This window comes from Ranitomeya imitator, chromosome 2 (assembly GCF_032444005.1).
Source record: "Ranitomeya imitator isolate aRanImi1 chromosome 2, aRanImi1.pri, whole genome shotgun sequence".
NCBI lineage: Eukaryota > Metazoa > Chordata > Amphibia > Anura > Dendrobatidae > Ranitomeya > Ranitomeya imitator.
The window spans coordinates 302,884,663-302,901,736 of NC_091283.1; the positions used below are offsets into that span (position 1 = coordinate 302,884,663).

Below are 17,074 nucleotides of genomic sequence, written 5' to 3' on the forward strand. Positions count from 1 at the left end.
ATATCTGTTTTGTTTTCTGGTGTTTTCGTGTTATATAGGAAAGCCTAAGGGGAGAAATAAACCCCATAAAACACTGTACATGGAGACTTTGGTATCAGATAACTTCTGTCCACGGTGTTTGTGCAAACAAAAAAGCTTTTATAAAAGCCTTAAACTTCTGTGTGTGAATCAGAGCTGAGATCTAACGTGATAGAAGATTACAGTGCGGGGAAGACGGGAAACCTTCATATAGACGGCCGGTGGTGATGAAGTCAGTGACGGACTCCGGACAAATCTGTTTCTAGAGCCGTAGTAGAAGATGAAGATGTCGTCCTCACCATGAAGTAGTAATTTCTCCTGTCACGTGTAATGAATATCTCCTGCAGTATTGCTAATGCCGATTCCAGTGTCGGTAAATGAGACGAGAATTAGCGTTATGGAAGATGAGTCTATGAGGAACGTATTCAGCTGCCGACTCCGAGGAAGAAACTGCTTGTTGTCTGTGGCCTAAATATATAGGTTTTATTAGTAGATGTAGAGAAGAAAACTAAATACTGTAAAATAATAAATCTCCTCATATGTTTCGCTTATTATCTCCAGTAATTGTATTATTACACAGAATTCTTTATGATATTACATCGGCTCATCTTCTCATTCAGGTCTCTACAATATCGGATCCTCTCAGTGAAGATCTACATAAGAACATTTTCCTGATTTACCCAGCAAAGATGGATATGGACAGAGACAAGATGGCAGAGAGGATATTACACCTCACCCTAGAGATCCTCTTCCGGCTTACTGGAGAGGTGAGAGATTCTGATGACGTCACATTACATCATTCTCTTCTATGGGAATAACAGATGGACAGAACTGGAGAGGTGAGGACTCTGGAAATGTCTGTAGTGGGATTTATTAATGTGTCTCTCCATAACCAGGATTACACAGTAGTGAAGAAGACCTCTAGTGAGCGCTGTCAGGACCCTGTGTCTGAAGGATGCAGAAGACCCCTGAGCCCAATCACGGGTCCTCCACCTCACCCCCTGATACATGAGGACATCAATGACCAGAAGATCCTAAAACTCATCTACAAGATGATTGAGCTGCTGACTGGAGAGGTGACACTGCTGGGAATGCTGGGACATTGTACAGTAACGCTATGAAGGGATCGGTGGATGACGGTATCATTGTATGTGTCAGGTTCCTATAAGGTGTCAGGATGTCTCCGTCTATTTCTCCATGGAGGAATGGGAGTATTTAGAAGGACACAAAGATCTGTACAAGAACGTCATAATGGACATTCCCCAACCCCTCACGTCACCAGGTAATAGACAGGACTAAATACACACGGCCTATAATTATCTGTATGTGAAGAATGAATTCATTCCCTGTATGTGTTTCCTCCAGATCTATCCAGTAAGAGGACAACACCAGAGAGATGTCCCCGTCCTCTTCTTCCACAGGACTGTAAACAAGAAGATCCCAATGTTCCTCAGGATCATCAGGTAGATGGAGAGAAGGTGTCATGAGATCTCACCTATGATATGTAGATGTTATGAAGGTCTTGTGCTCAGTCTTGTTTTATCCCCCAGTATTATATGTTTTATACTTTTGTAATGAGAACGATGGAGATGGCAGGATTAGAGCTGATCATTGATATGACTTTTCCATCTATCTATGACTTTTTGTTTTAGAGTGAAGATCTGACCCATATTAATACTACAGTGACATATGTGAGGGGTGATGAGTGGTGTAAAGAGGAGATTCCTACATGTGACTACCCAGGTGAGTAGTAATCACTAAATGTACAAAACTTTATTAAATACCATTAAAATACAGAAACAAACATAACAAAAGGGTAATCACAGGAAAATTACAGTGGTCAACCGAGCAAGGAAGGCACTGTTTTTACACAGTAAAAACAGGCAATAAAACCCAAGGCAAAAACATAATGATAGTTGTAGGTATGCTCAAAAAGTGCATTGTGCTGACAACATGTGCCACTTGAAGATCTAATAGGTATGGAGTATGTATAAGAATACAAACGAATAACGGCACAGGAGAGGTGCAAAAAGTCAATAACCACAGTGGTAAAAAAAAAAGCAAGAACCATCATGGGGATTGTCTGGTGTTAATTCCAGCATTGAGGATGAAGTAGAATCAAATCCATTGATGATATGTGTTAGTTCCTCTGTGTATTTTTTGGTCGGATCTCCCTGAAGTGGAGTGTAGTATTTTATATCCAAGAGTTGTCTGTTTGCTTCCTGGATGTAATCTGTCGTGATCATTATGACTACAGCTCCTCCTTTGTCTGCTGGTTTGATAATGATATTGTTATTGACTTTTAAGGATTGTATGGCTTTTCTTTCCTCCATAGTGATATTTTACGGCACTTTATGGTGTCCAAAATGTCAGATTTAACTTTTTTACGGAAACAGTCAATGTAGTGATCCAGAGTTTGGTTGTGGCCAGGTTGCGGGGTCCAGTTTGTCCTCTTTTTCTTTTTTGCTGCGTCGTTCACATTGTCTTGTGATGTGATATCTGTTATGAAAGAAATCTTTGAGTAGCAATCTGTGTAAGAATTCCTCAATATCGCTACAGAACTGAGCCCTATCAAGCTGTTTTGTGCTTGGCTCATATTGGGGAGACGCCTGTGGGAAAATATTTCTCTGGACCTGGACACAGTATGACAGACTTAAAAGTCTTAATACTAAAAGGTCATTTTAAGGATGACAGAGAAAGAAAAATATGAGAATTCAAACTACTGAAGATGTTCAATTCTTTGACACCAGGACTCAATTTAAAGGTACCTTCACACTAAACGACGCTGCAGCGATCCAGACAATGATCCGGATCGCTGCAGCGTCGCTGTTTGGTCGCTGGAGAGCTGTCACACAGACAGCTCTCCAGCGACCAACGATGCCGGTAACCAGGGTAAACATCGGGTTACTAAGCGCAGGGCCGCGCTTAGTAAACCGATGTTTACCCTGGTTACCATCCTAAAAGTAAAAAAAACAAACGCTTCATACTTACCTTCCGCTGTCTGTCCCCGGCGCTGTGCTTCTCTGTACTGGCTGTGAGCACAGCGGTCGGAAAGCAGAGCGGTGACGTCACCGCTGTGCTTTCCGGCCGCTGTGCTCACAGTGAGTGCAGGAGAGCACAGCGCCGGGGACAGACAGCGGAAGGTAAGTATGAAGCGTTTGTTTTTTTTACTTTTAGGATGGTAACCAGGGTAAACATCGGTTTACTAAGCGCGGCCCTGCGCTTAGTAACCCGATGTTTACCCTGGTTACCGGCATCGTTGGTCGCTGGAGAGCTGTCTGTGTGACAGCTCTCCAGCGACCAAACAGCGACGCTGCAGCGATCCGGATCATTGTCTGGATCACTGCAGCGTCGTTTAGTGTGAAGGTACCTTTAAATTGAGTCCTGGTGTCAAAGAATTGAACATCTTCAGTAGTTTGAATTCTCATATACATATAATAGTGTTGATATTATTGTTGATCATGCCTATAATATTGTGGCTATTGTGAGGCTTAGAAATTTTTTTTACATCCAGCAAAATGTCACCGACGGTACTGCACAGGCGCCGCCATCGCCGTTGACATTTTGCTGGATGTAATTTATTTTCTAAGCCTCACAATAGCCACAATATTATAGGCATTATCAACAATAATACCAGCACTATTATATGCATTATGTAAAAATGGGGGGCAGGTCACTGAGGGATCAGTGACCTGCCATAAGCCAATACAAATGAACATGAAATCAGAGCACCACATAAAGCCCCACCCACAGCCCCGCCCTAGAGCACGAGAATCTCATTAATGAGAAAAACCATAAGCCAATACAGATGCATATGTAATCAGAGCACCCCATAAAGCCCCACCCACAGCCCCACCCCGGAGCACGAGAATCTCATTAACTGAAAGCTACAAATACAGATTAAACAACAACCACAAGACGCATTTCATCACCAGGTGTCAATGTAATCAGTATAACGGCACCCACCTGACAGTGTCTGTAGATTACTGTGCCCAATCCTGCTGACAGGTTCACTTTAACCCCTCTCTGACCTTAGACTTACTATCCCGTCGAGGTGCCCTGGGCCTATCTGACCCTCGACGGGATAGTACGTCATAGTGATCGGCCGCGTTCACAGGGGAAGCGCGGCCGGGTGTCAGCTGCCTATCGCAGCTGACATCCGGCGCTATGTGCCAGAAGCCGTCACGGACCGCCCCCGGCACATTAACCCCCCCGGCACACCACGATCTAACATGATCGCGGTGTGCCGGCGGTATAGGGAAGCATCGCGCATGGAGGGGGCTCCCTGTGGGCTTCCCTGAGACCCCCGCAGCAACGCGATGTGATCGCGTTGCTGCGAGGGTCTCTTACCTCTCCTTCCTCGCTGCAGGCCCGGATCCAAGATGGCCGCGGCATCCGGGTCCTGCAGGGAGGGAGGTGGCTTCACAACGCCTGCTCAGAGCAGGCACAGTGAAGCCTGCAGCTGTGCATCTCAGATCGCCGATCTGACACACTGCACAGCAAAGTGTCAGATCAGCGATCTTATACTATAACATGATGCCCCCCCTGGGGCAATGTTATAGTGTAAAAAAAAAAATATTCCAATGTGTAAAAAAAAAAAAAAAAAAAATTCCAAAAAAATTCCCAAGAAGAAAAAATAATATTGTTCCTATAAATACATTTCTTTATCTAAATAAAAAAAAAACAATAAAAGTACACATATTTAGTATCGCCGCGTCCGTAACGACCCCACCTATAAAACTATATCACTAGTTAACCCCTTCAGTGAACACAGTAAAAAAAAGAAAAAAACGAGGCAAAAAACAACCCTTTATTCTCATACCGCCAAACAAAAAGTGGAATAACACGCGATAAAAAAGACGAATATAAATAGCCATGGTACCGCTGAAAACGTCATCTTGTCCCACAAAAAACGAGCTGCCATACAGCAACATCAGCGAAAAAATAAAAAAAGTTATAGTCCTCAGAATAAAGCGATGCAAAAATAATTATTTTTTTCTATAAAATAGTTTTTATCGTATAAAAGCGCCAAAACATAAAAAAAGATATAAATGAGGTGTCGCTGTAATCGTACTGACCCGAAGAATAAAACTGCTTTATCAATTTTAACAAACGCGGAACGGTATAAACGCCTCCCCCAAATGAAGTTCATGAATAGCTGGTTTTCGGTCATTCTGTCTCACAAAAATCGGAATAAAAAGCGATCAAAAAATGTCACGTGCCTGAAAATGTTACCAATAAAAACGTCAACTCGTCCCGCAAAAAACAAGACCTCACATGACTCTGTGGACTCAAATATGAAAGAATTATAGCTCTCAAAATGTAGTAATGCAAAAAATATTTTATGCAATAAAAAGCGTCTTTCAGTGTGTGACGGCTGTCAATCATAAAAATCCGCTAAATAACCCGCTATAAAAGTAAATCAAACCCCCCTTCATCACCCCCTTAGTTAGGGAAAAATAAAAAAAATAAAAAAAATGTATTTATTTCCATTTTCCCGTTAGGGTTAGGGCTAGGGTTAGGGCTAGGGTTGGGCTTAGGGTTAGGGCTAGAGTTAAGGCTCCAGTTAGGGTTGGGGCTAAAGTTAGGGTTAGGGATTGGATTACATTTACGGTTGGGAATAGGGTTGGGTTTAGGCTTACGGGTTTGTCTGGGTTAGAGGTGTGGTTAGGGTTACCGTTGGGACTAGGGTTAGGGGTGTGTTTGCATTAGGGTTTCAGTTACAATTGGGGGGTTTCCAGGCACATCAGGGGCTCTCCAAACGCGACATGGCGTCCGATCTCTATTCCAGCCAATTCTGCGTTGAAAAAGTAAAACAGTGCTCCTTCCCTTCCGAGCCCTCCCGTGTGCCCAAACAGGGGTTTACCCCAACATATGGGGTATCAGCGTACTCAGGACAAATTGGACAACAACATTTAGGGTCCAATTTCTTCTGTTACCCTTGGAAAAATACAAAACTGGGGGCTAAGAAATAATTTTTGTGGAAAAAAAAATATTTTTATTTGCACGGCTCTGCGTTATAAACTGTAGTGAAACACTTGGGGGCTCAAAGCTCTCACAACACATCTAGATGAGTTCCTTATGGGGTCTACTTTCCAAAATGGTGTCACTTGTGGGGGGTTTCTACTGTTTAGGTACATTAGGGGCTCTGCAAACACAATGTGATGCCTGCAGACCATTCCATCTAAGTCTGCATTCCAAATGATGCTCCTTCCCTTCCGAGCCCTCCCATGCGCCCAAACGGTGGTTCCCCCCCACATATGGGGTATCCGCGTACTCAGGACAAATTGTACAACAACTTATGGGGTCCAATTTCTTCTCTTACCCTTGGGAAAATAAAAAATTGGGGGCGATAAGATGATTTTTGTGAAAAAATATGATTTTTTATTTTTAAGGTTCTGCATTATAAACTTCTGTGAAGCACTTGGTGGGTCAAAGTGCTCACCATACCTCTAGATAAGTTCCTTAGGGGGTCTACTTTCCAAAGTGGTGTCACTTGTGGGGGGTTTCAATGTTTAGGCACATCAGTGGCTCTCCAAACACAACATGGCGTCCCATCTCAATTCCTGTCAATTTTGCATTGAAAGTCAAATTGCCCTCCTTCGCTTCCGAGCTCTGTCATGCACCCAAACAGTGGTTTACCCCCATATATGGGGTATCGGCGTACTCAGGACAAATTGTACAACAACTTTCGGGGTCCATTTTCTCCTGTTACCCTTGGTAAAATAAAACAAATTGGAGGTGATATAAATTTTTTGTGAAAAAAAGTTAAATGTTCATTTTTATTTAAACATTCCAAAAATTCCTGTGAAACACCTGAAGGGTTAATAAACTTCTTGAATGTGGTTTTGAGCACCTTAAGGGGTGCAGTTTTTAGAATGGTGTCACACTTGGTTATTTTCTATCATATAGACCCCTCAAAATGACTTCAAATGAGATGTGGTCCCTAAAAAAAAATGGTGTTGTAAAAATGAGAAATTGCTGGTCAACTTTTAACCCTTATAACTCCCTAAAAAAAAAAATTTTGGTTCCAAAATTGTGCTGATGTAAATTAGACATGTGGGAAATGTTACTTATTAAGTATTTTGTGTGACATATCTCTGTGATTTAATTGCATAAAAATTCAAAGTTGTAAAATTGCGAAATTTTCAAAATTTTTGCCAAATTTCTGTTTTTTTCACAAATAAAAGCAGGTAATATCAAAGAAATTTTACCAATATCATGAAGTACAATATGTTGCGAGAAAACATTGTCAGAATCAACAGGATCCGTTGAAGCGTTCCAGAGTTATAACCTCATAAAGGGACAGTGGTCAGAATTGTAAAAATTGGCCCGGTCATTAACGTGCAAACCACCTTTGGGGGTAAAGGGGTTAAGATATCTCAGCTCTGCACTATTATACACAGTTCTTTTTAAATGTGCAATATTTCTTCTTGATACTTATCTGACAAAATATTGGCCCTTAGGATAGTTTAGATTGTGAAGTCACTGAGACCCATACTCTAATTACACCACAGAGGTTTCACCACTAGCTACTCATTTATTACTGATGAGGGCTGTTGAGGTTGATCATTTCAGTAAATGTGTTATTGTCTGTAGTCACAGTTTTCGATTACAGTAGTCGGTGTCAAAAATACTCTGATTTAACCTCTTGCTGCAGCCAGTTTTGTGTTCCTATTCAGGCCCCATTTTTCATATCTTTCAAAAACCTGACCGGCACATCCAAACATAGACTCAGTGTGAGCAGGTGCTGAACCTAGATTTGCCAACTCGTATATAGTTAAGTAAATAAGGCAGCACACTGCAGCGCTAGAACATACAAACTTGAAAAATGAAATTTGAACTGCATTACTGCACTAGAAATATGAAAAATGAGAGCTTTTAGCGCATAAAAATGGCCAATTTTATGTGTACCTGGTAGCCCCGTTACGGCCAGGGCCGGCGTTTGGCACAGGCAGACCAGGCAGTCGCCTGGGGCCCCCACCTAGAAAAGGGGCCCCTGCCTCTGCAGCCCCCCCGTATGAAGTGCCCAGAGGGTGTACAGCAGTGAAGCAGCAGTCCCAGAACGTGTCTCCCAAACCCCCCTTGAGACCCCCTCAGTGCTGTGATTTACTCATGTGGTCAGGAGCTCTGTGATGATTGCTGTAGGATCAGGTTTCACAGTCACATACAGCAGGGATCAGCATGGGCTCTCTGACCAGTCACTAAATCATTGCTTGTAATCTGATAGGGCGATGTCCTGTCACTACTGTCTGCATGACACAAGACAGGAATATTGTCTGCTGAATCAGGGCATTTATTATATACAAATAAATGATTTCCCACGTGAAATAATAAGGATAAACCATACACATATATAGTACAGGTGTGCATAGGAATCAGCGTTTTTGGTGCATTTTTTTTTTTTTTTGCAGCCAAAGCCTGCTCTCTTGGCAGTAAAAACACTGCTTTCAAAACACTCATTTTTTAGGGTATGTGCAGAGGATCCGGAAATGGCAGCCCTTTGGATGCAGCGGACATGTGGTGCGTCCAAAGTGCTGCCATCTTTTGAACACTGGTGATTCTGCGTGTGTTCATTGAACCGTGTGGAATCCCTGCGTCCTATACATTGCAGGGGTGAGATTTCTCTTGCGGAGACTCGCGTCTGCGCAAGATAAATTGACATGCTGGGGTCTGGAGAGACGCAGTTGTGAAATTCAGTCAACGGAAAATAAAAGGGTGTGCATGAGATTTCTGAAAATCTCAGTTTTTGCTTGTGTTGTAAACTACTGTAAACGTATTATTTGCAGAAGAAAAGCTGCAAAAATTCTGCCTATGAACATGGCCAAAAGCTGCTTTTCAAAGTGCCAGCAGTGACCCTGCATACAGCTAATAGTGGCAGACCCATTGGCCGATATAAGGCCCCTAAATATGGGGGCCACACTGCAATGTTATCATTTGGGGCCCCCACTTTAATTTTTTGCCTAGGGCCCCACTTTGTCTAAAACCGGCCCTGGTTACGGCATCTCTCTTATACCAGGTCCTAAACTTGCCTTAGCTCGCTGAGAATAAACGTCTCCATCTGAATGGGTACATGTGAAAACCTCTTACTAGACTAAAATTCTCTCTCTCTGTGGAGGGGTATTGGACCTGCTGTAATTAAAACACCTGAAGCTAGGAGGCGGAGTGCATGATCAGAAGGCTAAAGAATACATTTCAAAAACCTGACCGGCACATCCAAACATAGACTCAGTGTGAACAGGTGCTGAACCTAGAGTCGCCAACTCGTATATAGTTCAGTAAATAAGGCAGCACACTGCAGCGCTAGAACATACAAACTTGAAAAACGAAATTTGAACTGCATTACTGCACTAGAAATATGAAAAATGAGAGCTTTTAGCGCATAAAAATGGCCAATTTTATGTGTATCTGGTAGCCCCGTTACGGCATCTCTCTTATACCAGGTCCTAAACTTTTTTCATATCTGACTTGTCACGTTATGTAGTGATAACTTTGGAATTACGGTATTCACAAAGGATAACACTGATCAACGCAATTTTTCTGGCAAAAGGTTTTAAAACATATTTTAAGTAAATTCTGGCTGCTGATTACGAATATGAACTCCATTTTTGGCTATCACATCAGGATGTCGAGATATTTTCAATTTATGATGAAAGTTACTCCTAATGTTTTATGATAAAAACACATGATTTTCAGTACTACATTTTGTATATTTTTAATCAAGGAATAACAAAGATTACAAAGTCTATGTACAGCAAATCAAATTAATCAAATTAAACTACAAAATATAAAAACACATATATGGCACACAGATGAATGACAAATGTCAGTTATTTGAACTTTCTTTTCTTGGCAGATCTGTGATGTGCAGCTTCTGGGTTGTCTCTCATCAAGCTCCAGCAATAGTCAGCCATCATATGAGAGTCCCATCTGCCTTGATACCGTTCTTCCATTGTTTTAATGTCCTGATGAAAACGCTCCCCTTGTTCCTCGCTCACATCCCAAGGTTCTCTAGAAAAAAAGTCCAAATGGCTGTGTAAATAGTGAATCTTGATACTCATTCTACATCCAAGATTTCGCAGACTCATTAGTAGCTCTTCCACAATCTCTTCATAGTTGTCTGCTTTCTTATTCCCTAGAAAATTCTGCACCACATTACAAAATGCATTCCAAGCTCTTTCTTCTGTCTCATTCATTGATGTGATAACATTTCGGTCTCTCATAAGTCTTCTTATTTGAGGTCCATCAAATATTCCAGCCTTTTTCTTCTCTTCACTAAGACCAGGAAAAGTTGAGCATATATAGTTAAAGTATTCTCCACTGTGATTGAGAGCTTTGACGAACTGCTTCATCAATCCAAGTTTTATGTGTAAGGGAGGAAAGACAATGTCCTTCCTATCCACTAGAGGATCATGGATGACATTTTTATCGCCAGATGCCAAACTCTGTCGCTGAGGCCATTCAGTTTTCACCCAATGCTCTGCTGTAGCTCTACTGTTCCAGTAGCACAGAAAACAAGGGTGTTATCATAACAAATGGTAATTATGCATGGTCAAAGAAAACAAAGATATTCTCACATTTATTGGGAGACTAAATGAAAACTAAATTTACCTTAGTGAACCGTATAAACCAGCACTTTTCATACACTACTTATATTTATCATGGAATTCATGAAAATGGGCTATATACCTATAGCGCAAAAACGTGATGTGATAGAGAAATTATATGATCAGATTTGAATTCAGCACCCTCAAATTAGTCTAAAACTGTTCTAAAAGTCCTTGCCAGAATTTTTTTTTTGTAGACCAGTGTAATAGAAAACAAATGGATCTTACAAATTATTTTCGAACTTTGCACAATACCCTACATACGATTGTACTGTCTGGGCACATGGCAGTGTTCAGAATGGAAGGAGCACCATGTAGCTATTTGAATGTAGATCTAGCTAGAATAGATTGCAGACACAATGTATTGGGTCACTTGGCAGCTCAAAAGATATCCACCATGAACATGCTTGGAACTAGCTTCTCTGCTTTCCATATCCCAAGGATTGCCTTGCTCATTGCCCTTTAACACCCTTACATGTATCTTGACTTACACTGGGACCCCTAGGCTTGGACCACGGTGTTACCTGCTATTCTGTGGTGTTAGATGGCAAGAAGAATAGTCAGGTAGCTGGGTCAGAACCAGAAGGATAGAATCAGAAGACACAAGAGTAGTGAGTAAATGGGCCACGTTCACAACAGGAAACAAATACACAAGCCACAAGGTGAGCACAGAGGACTGAACCAGAGGAGAACAACGCTGTTTCTGGCAGATTCCTGTCATATGCTTTGAGCTTTAGTAGGGTGTGGTACTTTCCAAATGGCTGAAGTAGGGAGCAGATTACTCCAGCTGGACAGCAGGAACAGATCCCAGAGGAGATTCGACACACCATATGCAGAAGCCCTAATTAGGGTTGATCAAATTCGGGTAAGTGCTTATCTGAATAGCTATAGCGCTTCCTGAATAGCTGCCTCGGTAACCTGGATACCTGTAGTGCTCATAATAATGAGCTGTTCGGTGTCGCTGCTGCATTTGTCGTGGCTGTGTGATGGCGTCACTGCTGCATGTGTCGTGGCTGTGTGACAGTCACAACACATGCATGGATAGCCCAAAAACAGGCACAGGCTCTGTATGTATGTGTTCTGACTGACACACAGCCACAACACAGGCAGCTGCAGCGCTGAACAGATGATTATCGGAGCGCTCCATGTAACAATGTTCCCGAGGCAACTATTCAGTAAGCGCTATAGCTATTAAGATAAGGAGTTTTGCAAAGCTATGCGATCAACCCTAGCCCTAATATAACTAAAGGACAGAAAACCAGAATAGTCGAAATCCCCATAAAGTGATTCCATTTTATAAATTAATTCACTGAGGGTTATAATCGTACACACGTGGTCAAAATTGTTGGTACCCCTCATTTAATGACAGAAAAACACACAATGGTCACAGAAATAACTTGACTCTAACAAAAGTAATAATAAATAAAAAAGATTGTAGACGCCTGTGATGCTAATTAGTGGACACACCTTGATTTAACATGTCCCTTTTGTCACATTTTCAGGAATACCATCATTTCTGTCCAGGCCTATTTCATGAGTTTTATTTTTTTTTTTAATTCTGTGGAAGCATGGTTGAAAAGCAATGTCTGATGTTCATTTGTTCATTTTCATAGATTATTTATTATTACTTTTGTCAGATTCAAGTTATTTTTGTGACTGTTGTGGGATTTTCTGTCATTAAACGAGGGATAACCACAATTTTGACCACGTGTGTAGGAGGACTGAATATTTTTATTCCACAGCCACTTTCCAGAAATTAACATGCAGTGGAATTTGGAGAGTGAAAATGACACATTTGCCATTTTATTACCCAACACTTAGTGCCAAGATTGTGCTCACTATAATGCTAAACACAGGGATCCTAAATTTTGTTTTTGCACACTTCAAGACTCAGAAGTGAGAGCAGATTTTGCTGAATTGGTTTATAGAAACCCTGTTGCTTTTCAACAGCCTTTGAGCCACTAATAGTGTGGGAACCTCTGTTTTTCCATTGACAGAGGGTGGACCTGAGTGGGGACTTGTTTTTTGTGAGATGAGAATTGATATTATTTTCGCCTACATAACATTGATTTTGTTTCTTTTGATTCAATTTTTGGGAGGCACAATGAACAAACAGTTGAACACCACGCACTACTGATTCATCTTATAAGGTTTTCTATTAGACTGTGAACTGTCATTGACTTGGTAAATAATTACAGTTTTTACATAGCTTGCCATTTTTATAGACAGTTTAAGTAGATATGTTCAAAAATATAAAATTCAAGGATATTTTATTTAAAAATAATTGTTTTTTTCTTAACAGCTGACTGTACCCGGAGATCAGAGGGACAGCTGACATCTTCAATTTTTAAATCAGATGATCTCGAAATCCCACAGGATGCAACTGAATTGAATGCCAACACTTCAGACATACCATCATCCCTTCATTGCAAAGATCTGTCATCTGATCCTTTGAAACAGGTCCTGTCTTCTGATTTATTACTGACTACAAAGGAAAATGAAAGACACAAAATAAGCATTAAAACACAATCTGCTCCTAAAGAAAAGAAGTCATTTTCACATTCAGAATATGGAAATACCATAAAACAAAGAACCCACACAGGGGAGAAGACTTTTTCCTGTTCAGAATGTGGGAAATGTTTTAACGAGAAATCAGATTTGGTTGTGCACCATAGAACTCACACTGGGGAGAAGCGTTTTTGCTGTTCAGAATGTGGGAAATGTATTAACCGAAAATCAGATTTTGTTGTGCACCTTAGAACTCATACAGGGGAGAAGCCTTTTTGCTGTTCAGAATGTGGGAAATGTTTTAACCGAAAAGCAGATTTGGTTGTGCACCATAGAACTCACACAGGGGAGAAGCGTTTTTGCTGTTCAGAATGTGGGAAATGTTTTAACCGACAATCAGATTTGGTTAGGCACCAGAGAATCCACACAGGGGAGAAGTCTTATTCATGTTCAGAATGTGGGAAATTTTTTAACCAAAAAACAGAATTGGTTCATCACCATAGAACTCACACAGGGGAGAAACCTTTCTCCTGCTCAGAATGCGGGAAGTGTTTTAACCAGAAAACAAATTTGATTAAACACCGGAGAAGTCACACAGGCGTGAAGTATTTTTCTTGTTCAGAATGTGGGAAATATTTTAACCATAATTGTATTCTTGTTGCGCACCAGAGAATTCACACAGGGGAGAAGCCTTTTTCCTGTTCAGAATGTGGGAAATGTTTTAATCAGAAATCAACCTTGGTTATGCACCAGAGAACCCACACAGGGGAGAAGCCTTTTTCCTGTTCAGAATGTGGGAAATGTTTTAAACAGAAATCAGCCTTGGTTACGCACCAGAAAACTCACACAGGGGAGAAGCCTTTTTCATGTTTAGAATGTGGGAAATGTTTTGTGAATAAATCAAATCTTCTTAGTCACCAGAAAACTCACACAGGGGAGAAGCCTTTTTCATGTTCAGAATGTGGGAAATGTTTTAAACAGAAATCAGATTTTGTTAGTCACAAAAGAATTCACAGAGGGGAGAAGCCTCTTTCATGTGAATAATGTGGAAAATATTTTACACAGAAATTAACTCTAAATAAACATCAGTGCAGTCGCACAGGGGAGAAGCCTTTTCCATTTTCAGAATGTTGGAAATGTTTTAACCAATAATTGCATTTTCTTAACCTCTTAATCCCATATGACATATTATCCCGTCAAAGTGACCTGGGACTTAATTCCCAGGGATGGGATAGTACGTCATAGCGATCGGCAGCGCTCACGGGGGGAGCGTAGCCAATCGCGGCCGGGTGTCAGCTGACTATCGCAGCTGACAACCGGCACTAAGTGCCAGGAGTGGTCATGGACCACCCCCGGCACATTAACCCCCGGCACACTGCGATCAAAGATGATCGCAGTGTTCCATCGGTATAGGGAAGCATCGTGCAGGGAGGGGGCTCTCTGCATGCTTCCCTAAGACCATCGGTACAAGGCGATGTGTTCACCTTATACCGAGCATCTCCTCCCTGCAGGTCCCAGATCCAAAATGGCTGCGGGGCTACATCCGGGTCCTGCAGGGAGGTGGCTTACCAGCGCCTGCTCAGAGCAAGCGCTGGTAAGCCTGCAGCCCTGCATGTCAGATCGCTGACCTGACACAGTGCTCTGCAAAGTGTCAGATCAGCTATCTGACCCTAAAACATGATGCCCTCCCCCCCTGGGGCAATGTTATAAAGTAAAAAAAAAAAAATCCTAAATAAATTAAAAGAAAAAAAATATTCTTCCCATAAATACATTCCTTTATCTAAAAAAATAAAAATAAAAGTACACATATTTAGTATCGCCGCATCCGTAACGACCCCACCTATAAAACTGTCCCGCTTGTTAACTCCTTCAGTGAAAGCGGTAAAAAAAAACGAGGCAAAAAAAACAACAACGCTTTATTATCATACTGCCGAACAAAAAGTGGAATAACACGCAATCAAAAAGACGGATATAAATAATCATGTTACCGCTGAAAAGTCATCTTGTCCCGCAAAAAACGAGCCGCCATGCAGCGTAATCAAAGAAAAAATAAAAAGGTTATAGTCCTCAGAATAAAGTGATGCAAAAATAATTATTTTTTCTATAAAATAGTTTTTATCGTATAAAAGCACCAAAACATAAAAAAATTATATAAATGAGGTATCGCTTCGATGCCAGTTACAGAGTTTTTGTATAGGAATTTGACTCCTCTCATGGGCGTCCTTAAGGCAAAAGTAGATGCGTGGAATAAATTACACCTATCGGTGGTGGGTAGGGTTAATCTTATTAAAATGGTTCTGATGCCCAAAATACTCTACGTCCTACATAACGCGCCAGTTTGGATTCCACGTGGGAAGTTCCGGCAGATTAATGCTCTTTTTAGAAGCCTGATATGGGGGAGGCAGTACCCACGTATTGGCCTGGAGACGCTTCAGCGACCCAAGGAAGATGGATGGTTGGCTTTGCCCAACCATGAGTTATATTTTCTTGCAGCCCAGAGTCAGCATTTGAAGGGCTGGGCGCGGGAGGCGTCCTCCAGTGCGGTACAACACTTGATGGAAGGGGTGACAAACCGACGACCGGTGGTGCAGTGTCTGGAGGATGGCTCCTTGGGCGTATTGGGGAAATTGTATCCCACTATGTTTTTGATACATAAATTATGGACCAGACTGCGACAGATTCGGGGGGTTACGGGACTGACCAAATTTACACCAATATGGCTTAATAACAATTTGGTTGAGTTTGCGGCTCTTGGAGTGCTGACAGAGTGGCAGGCCAAAGGAATCCATTTGGTTGCTCAGATAATTCAACAACGAGTCTTAAAGTCCTTTTCGCAGCTGCAGGGGGAGTTTGGATTGAGACCGACTGGGGAGTATCAATATGCCCAGATGAAACATGCTTTTAAAGCTCAAAACAAGGGCGATGGTATTGAGATCCAAGAGGACATAGTTCTGGAATATGTGTGTGGGGAAGGGTCTACAAGGGGAGTCATTTCCACCCTTTATAAGGACCTCCTGCATGCATATTTGCTGGATTTCCCTCTAAAAGCGAGAGCTAAATGGGAAAGAGATTTAGGCCCAATGGAGAATGAAACCTGGTAGTCGGTGCTGGAGTGGGTTCCACGGGTGTCACTAAGTGAGCCGTATAGACTATCGCAGCTGTACATCCTGCACAGTCTATAAATCACCGGAAGTGCTGCACAGAGCGAGGTTGCGTGCTGACTCTGAATGCCCAAGATGCAGGACTGAGAATGCAGGAATATACCACATGATGTGGACATGTCCAAGACTGGTTGCTTTTTGGCTGGTGGTACTGAGCCGTGTGGAAGGGGCGTATAAATGCAGAGTGCCGAGAGATCCGATGGTGTGCCTACTGGGATATGTGGAGGAAATTAGAGTGGATAACACCTGGAAGATAGCAATAGCTAGGCTATTATATATGGCTAGGAAGGTGATAGCAAGGAACTGGATCAAGGAGGAGCCGCCTACAAGGGGTGAATTCCTGAAATATGTTAAACATGGTCTCAATCTGGAAAAGGGGGTCTACAAAAGACGTGGGAAAACAGAAATGTTTGACAAAATGTGGTCTCCGTGGCTAGAGCTGGGATGAGTAGGTATGGGAAATGGGAGAATGAGGGCCTTTGAAGGGAGGAGATTGCTAGAGGAATAAGCGGTCATAAGTGAGTCAAGCGGCTCAAAGAGCCATCAATACTGGTAACAAAAGTATAATTGGGAAGGAGCTGTCATGGCAGGGGGAAGTTTGGGGATTGTTGGGATTGTTGGGGGTTTGGAAAATGAAGAAACTTTGTAATATACTGGAAAATGCATAAAATGTAATGTTCATGTTTACTTTCAATAAAAATCTATTTAAATAAAAAAAAAAAAGAGGTATCGCTGTAATCATACTGATCCGAAGAATAAAACTGCTTTATCAATTTTACC

At 41.7% G+C, this 17,074-nt stretch overlaps 1 protein-coding gene across 1 annotated transcript; it reads left to right on the forward strand.

Moving 5' to 3' along the window:
- Positions 1–639: 639 nt before the first annotated feature.
- LOC138666959 (oocyte zinc finger protein XlCOF22-like) lies at positions 640–14,855 on the forward strand. Its single transcript, XM_069755165.1, has 6 exons — positions 640–785; positions 915–1,094; positions 1,177–1,300; positions 1,384–1,481; positions 1,671–1,761; positions 12,928–14,855. Exons 1-6 carry the CDS (start codon positions 708–710, stop codon positions 14,175–14,177), a joined length of 1,821 nt encoding a protein of 606 aa, XP_069611266.1. The 5' UTR covers positions 640–707; the 3' UTR covers positions 14,178–14,855.
- Positions 14,856–17,074: the final 2,219 nt, after the last annotated feature.

Excerpts from the sequence above, each read along its gene's own strand:
- LOC138666959 (XM_069755165.1), top strand. The coding sequence starts at position 708 with ATGGATATGGACAGAGACAAGATGGCAGAGAGGATATTACACCTCACC. Across the intron at positions 1,095-1,176 it reads TTGAGCTGCTGACTGGAGAG|GTTCCTATAAGGTGTCAGGA; the intron begins GTGACACTGCTG and ends TGTATGTGTCAG. Across the intron at positions 1,301-1,383 it reads CCAACCCCTCACGTCACCAG|ATCTATCCAGTAAGAGGACA; the intron begins GTAATAGACAGG and ends TGTTTCCTCCAG.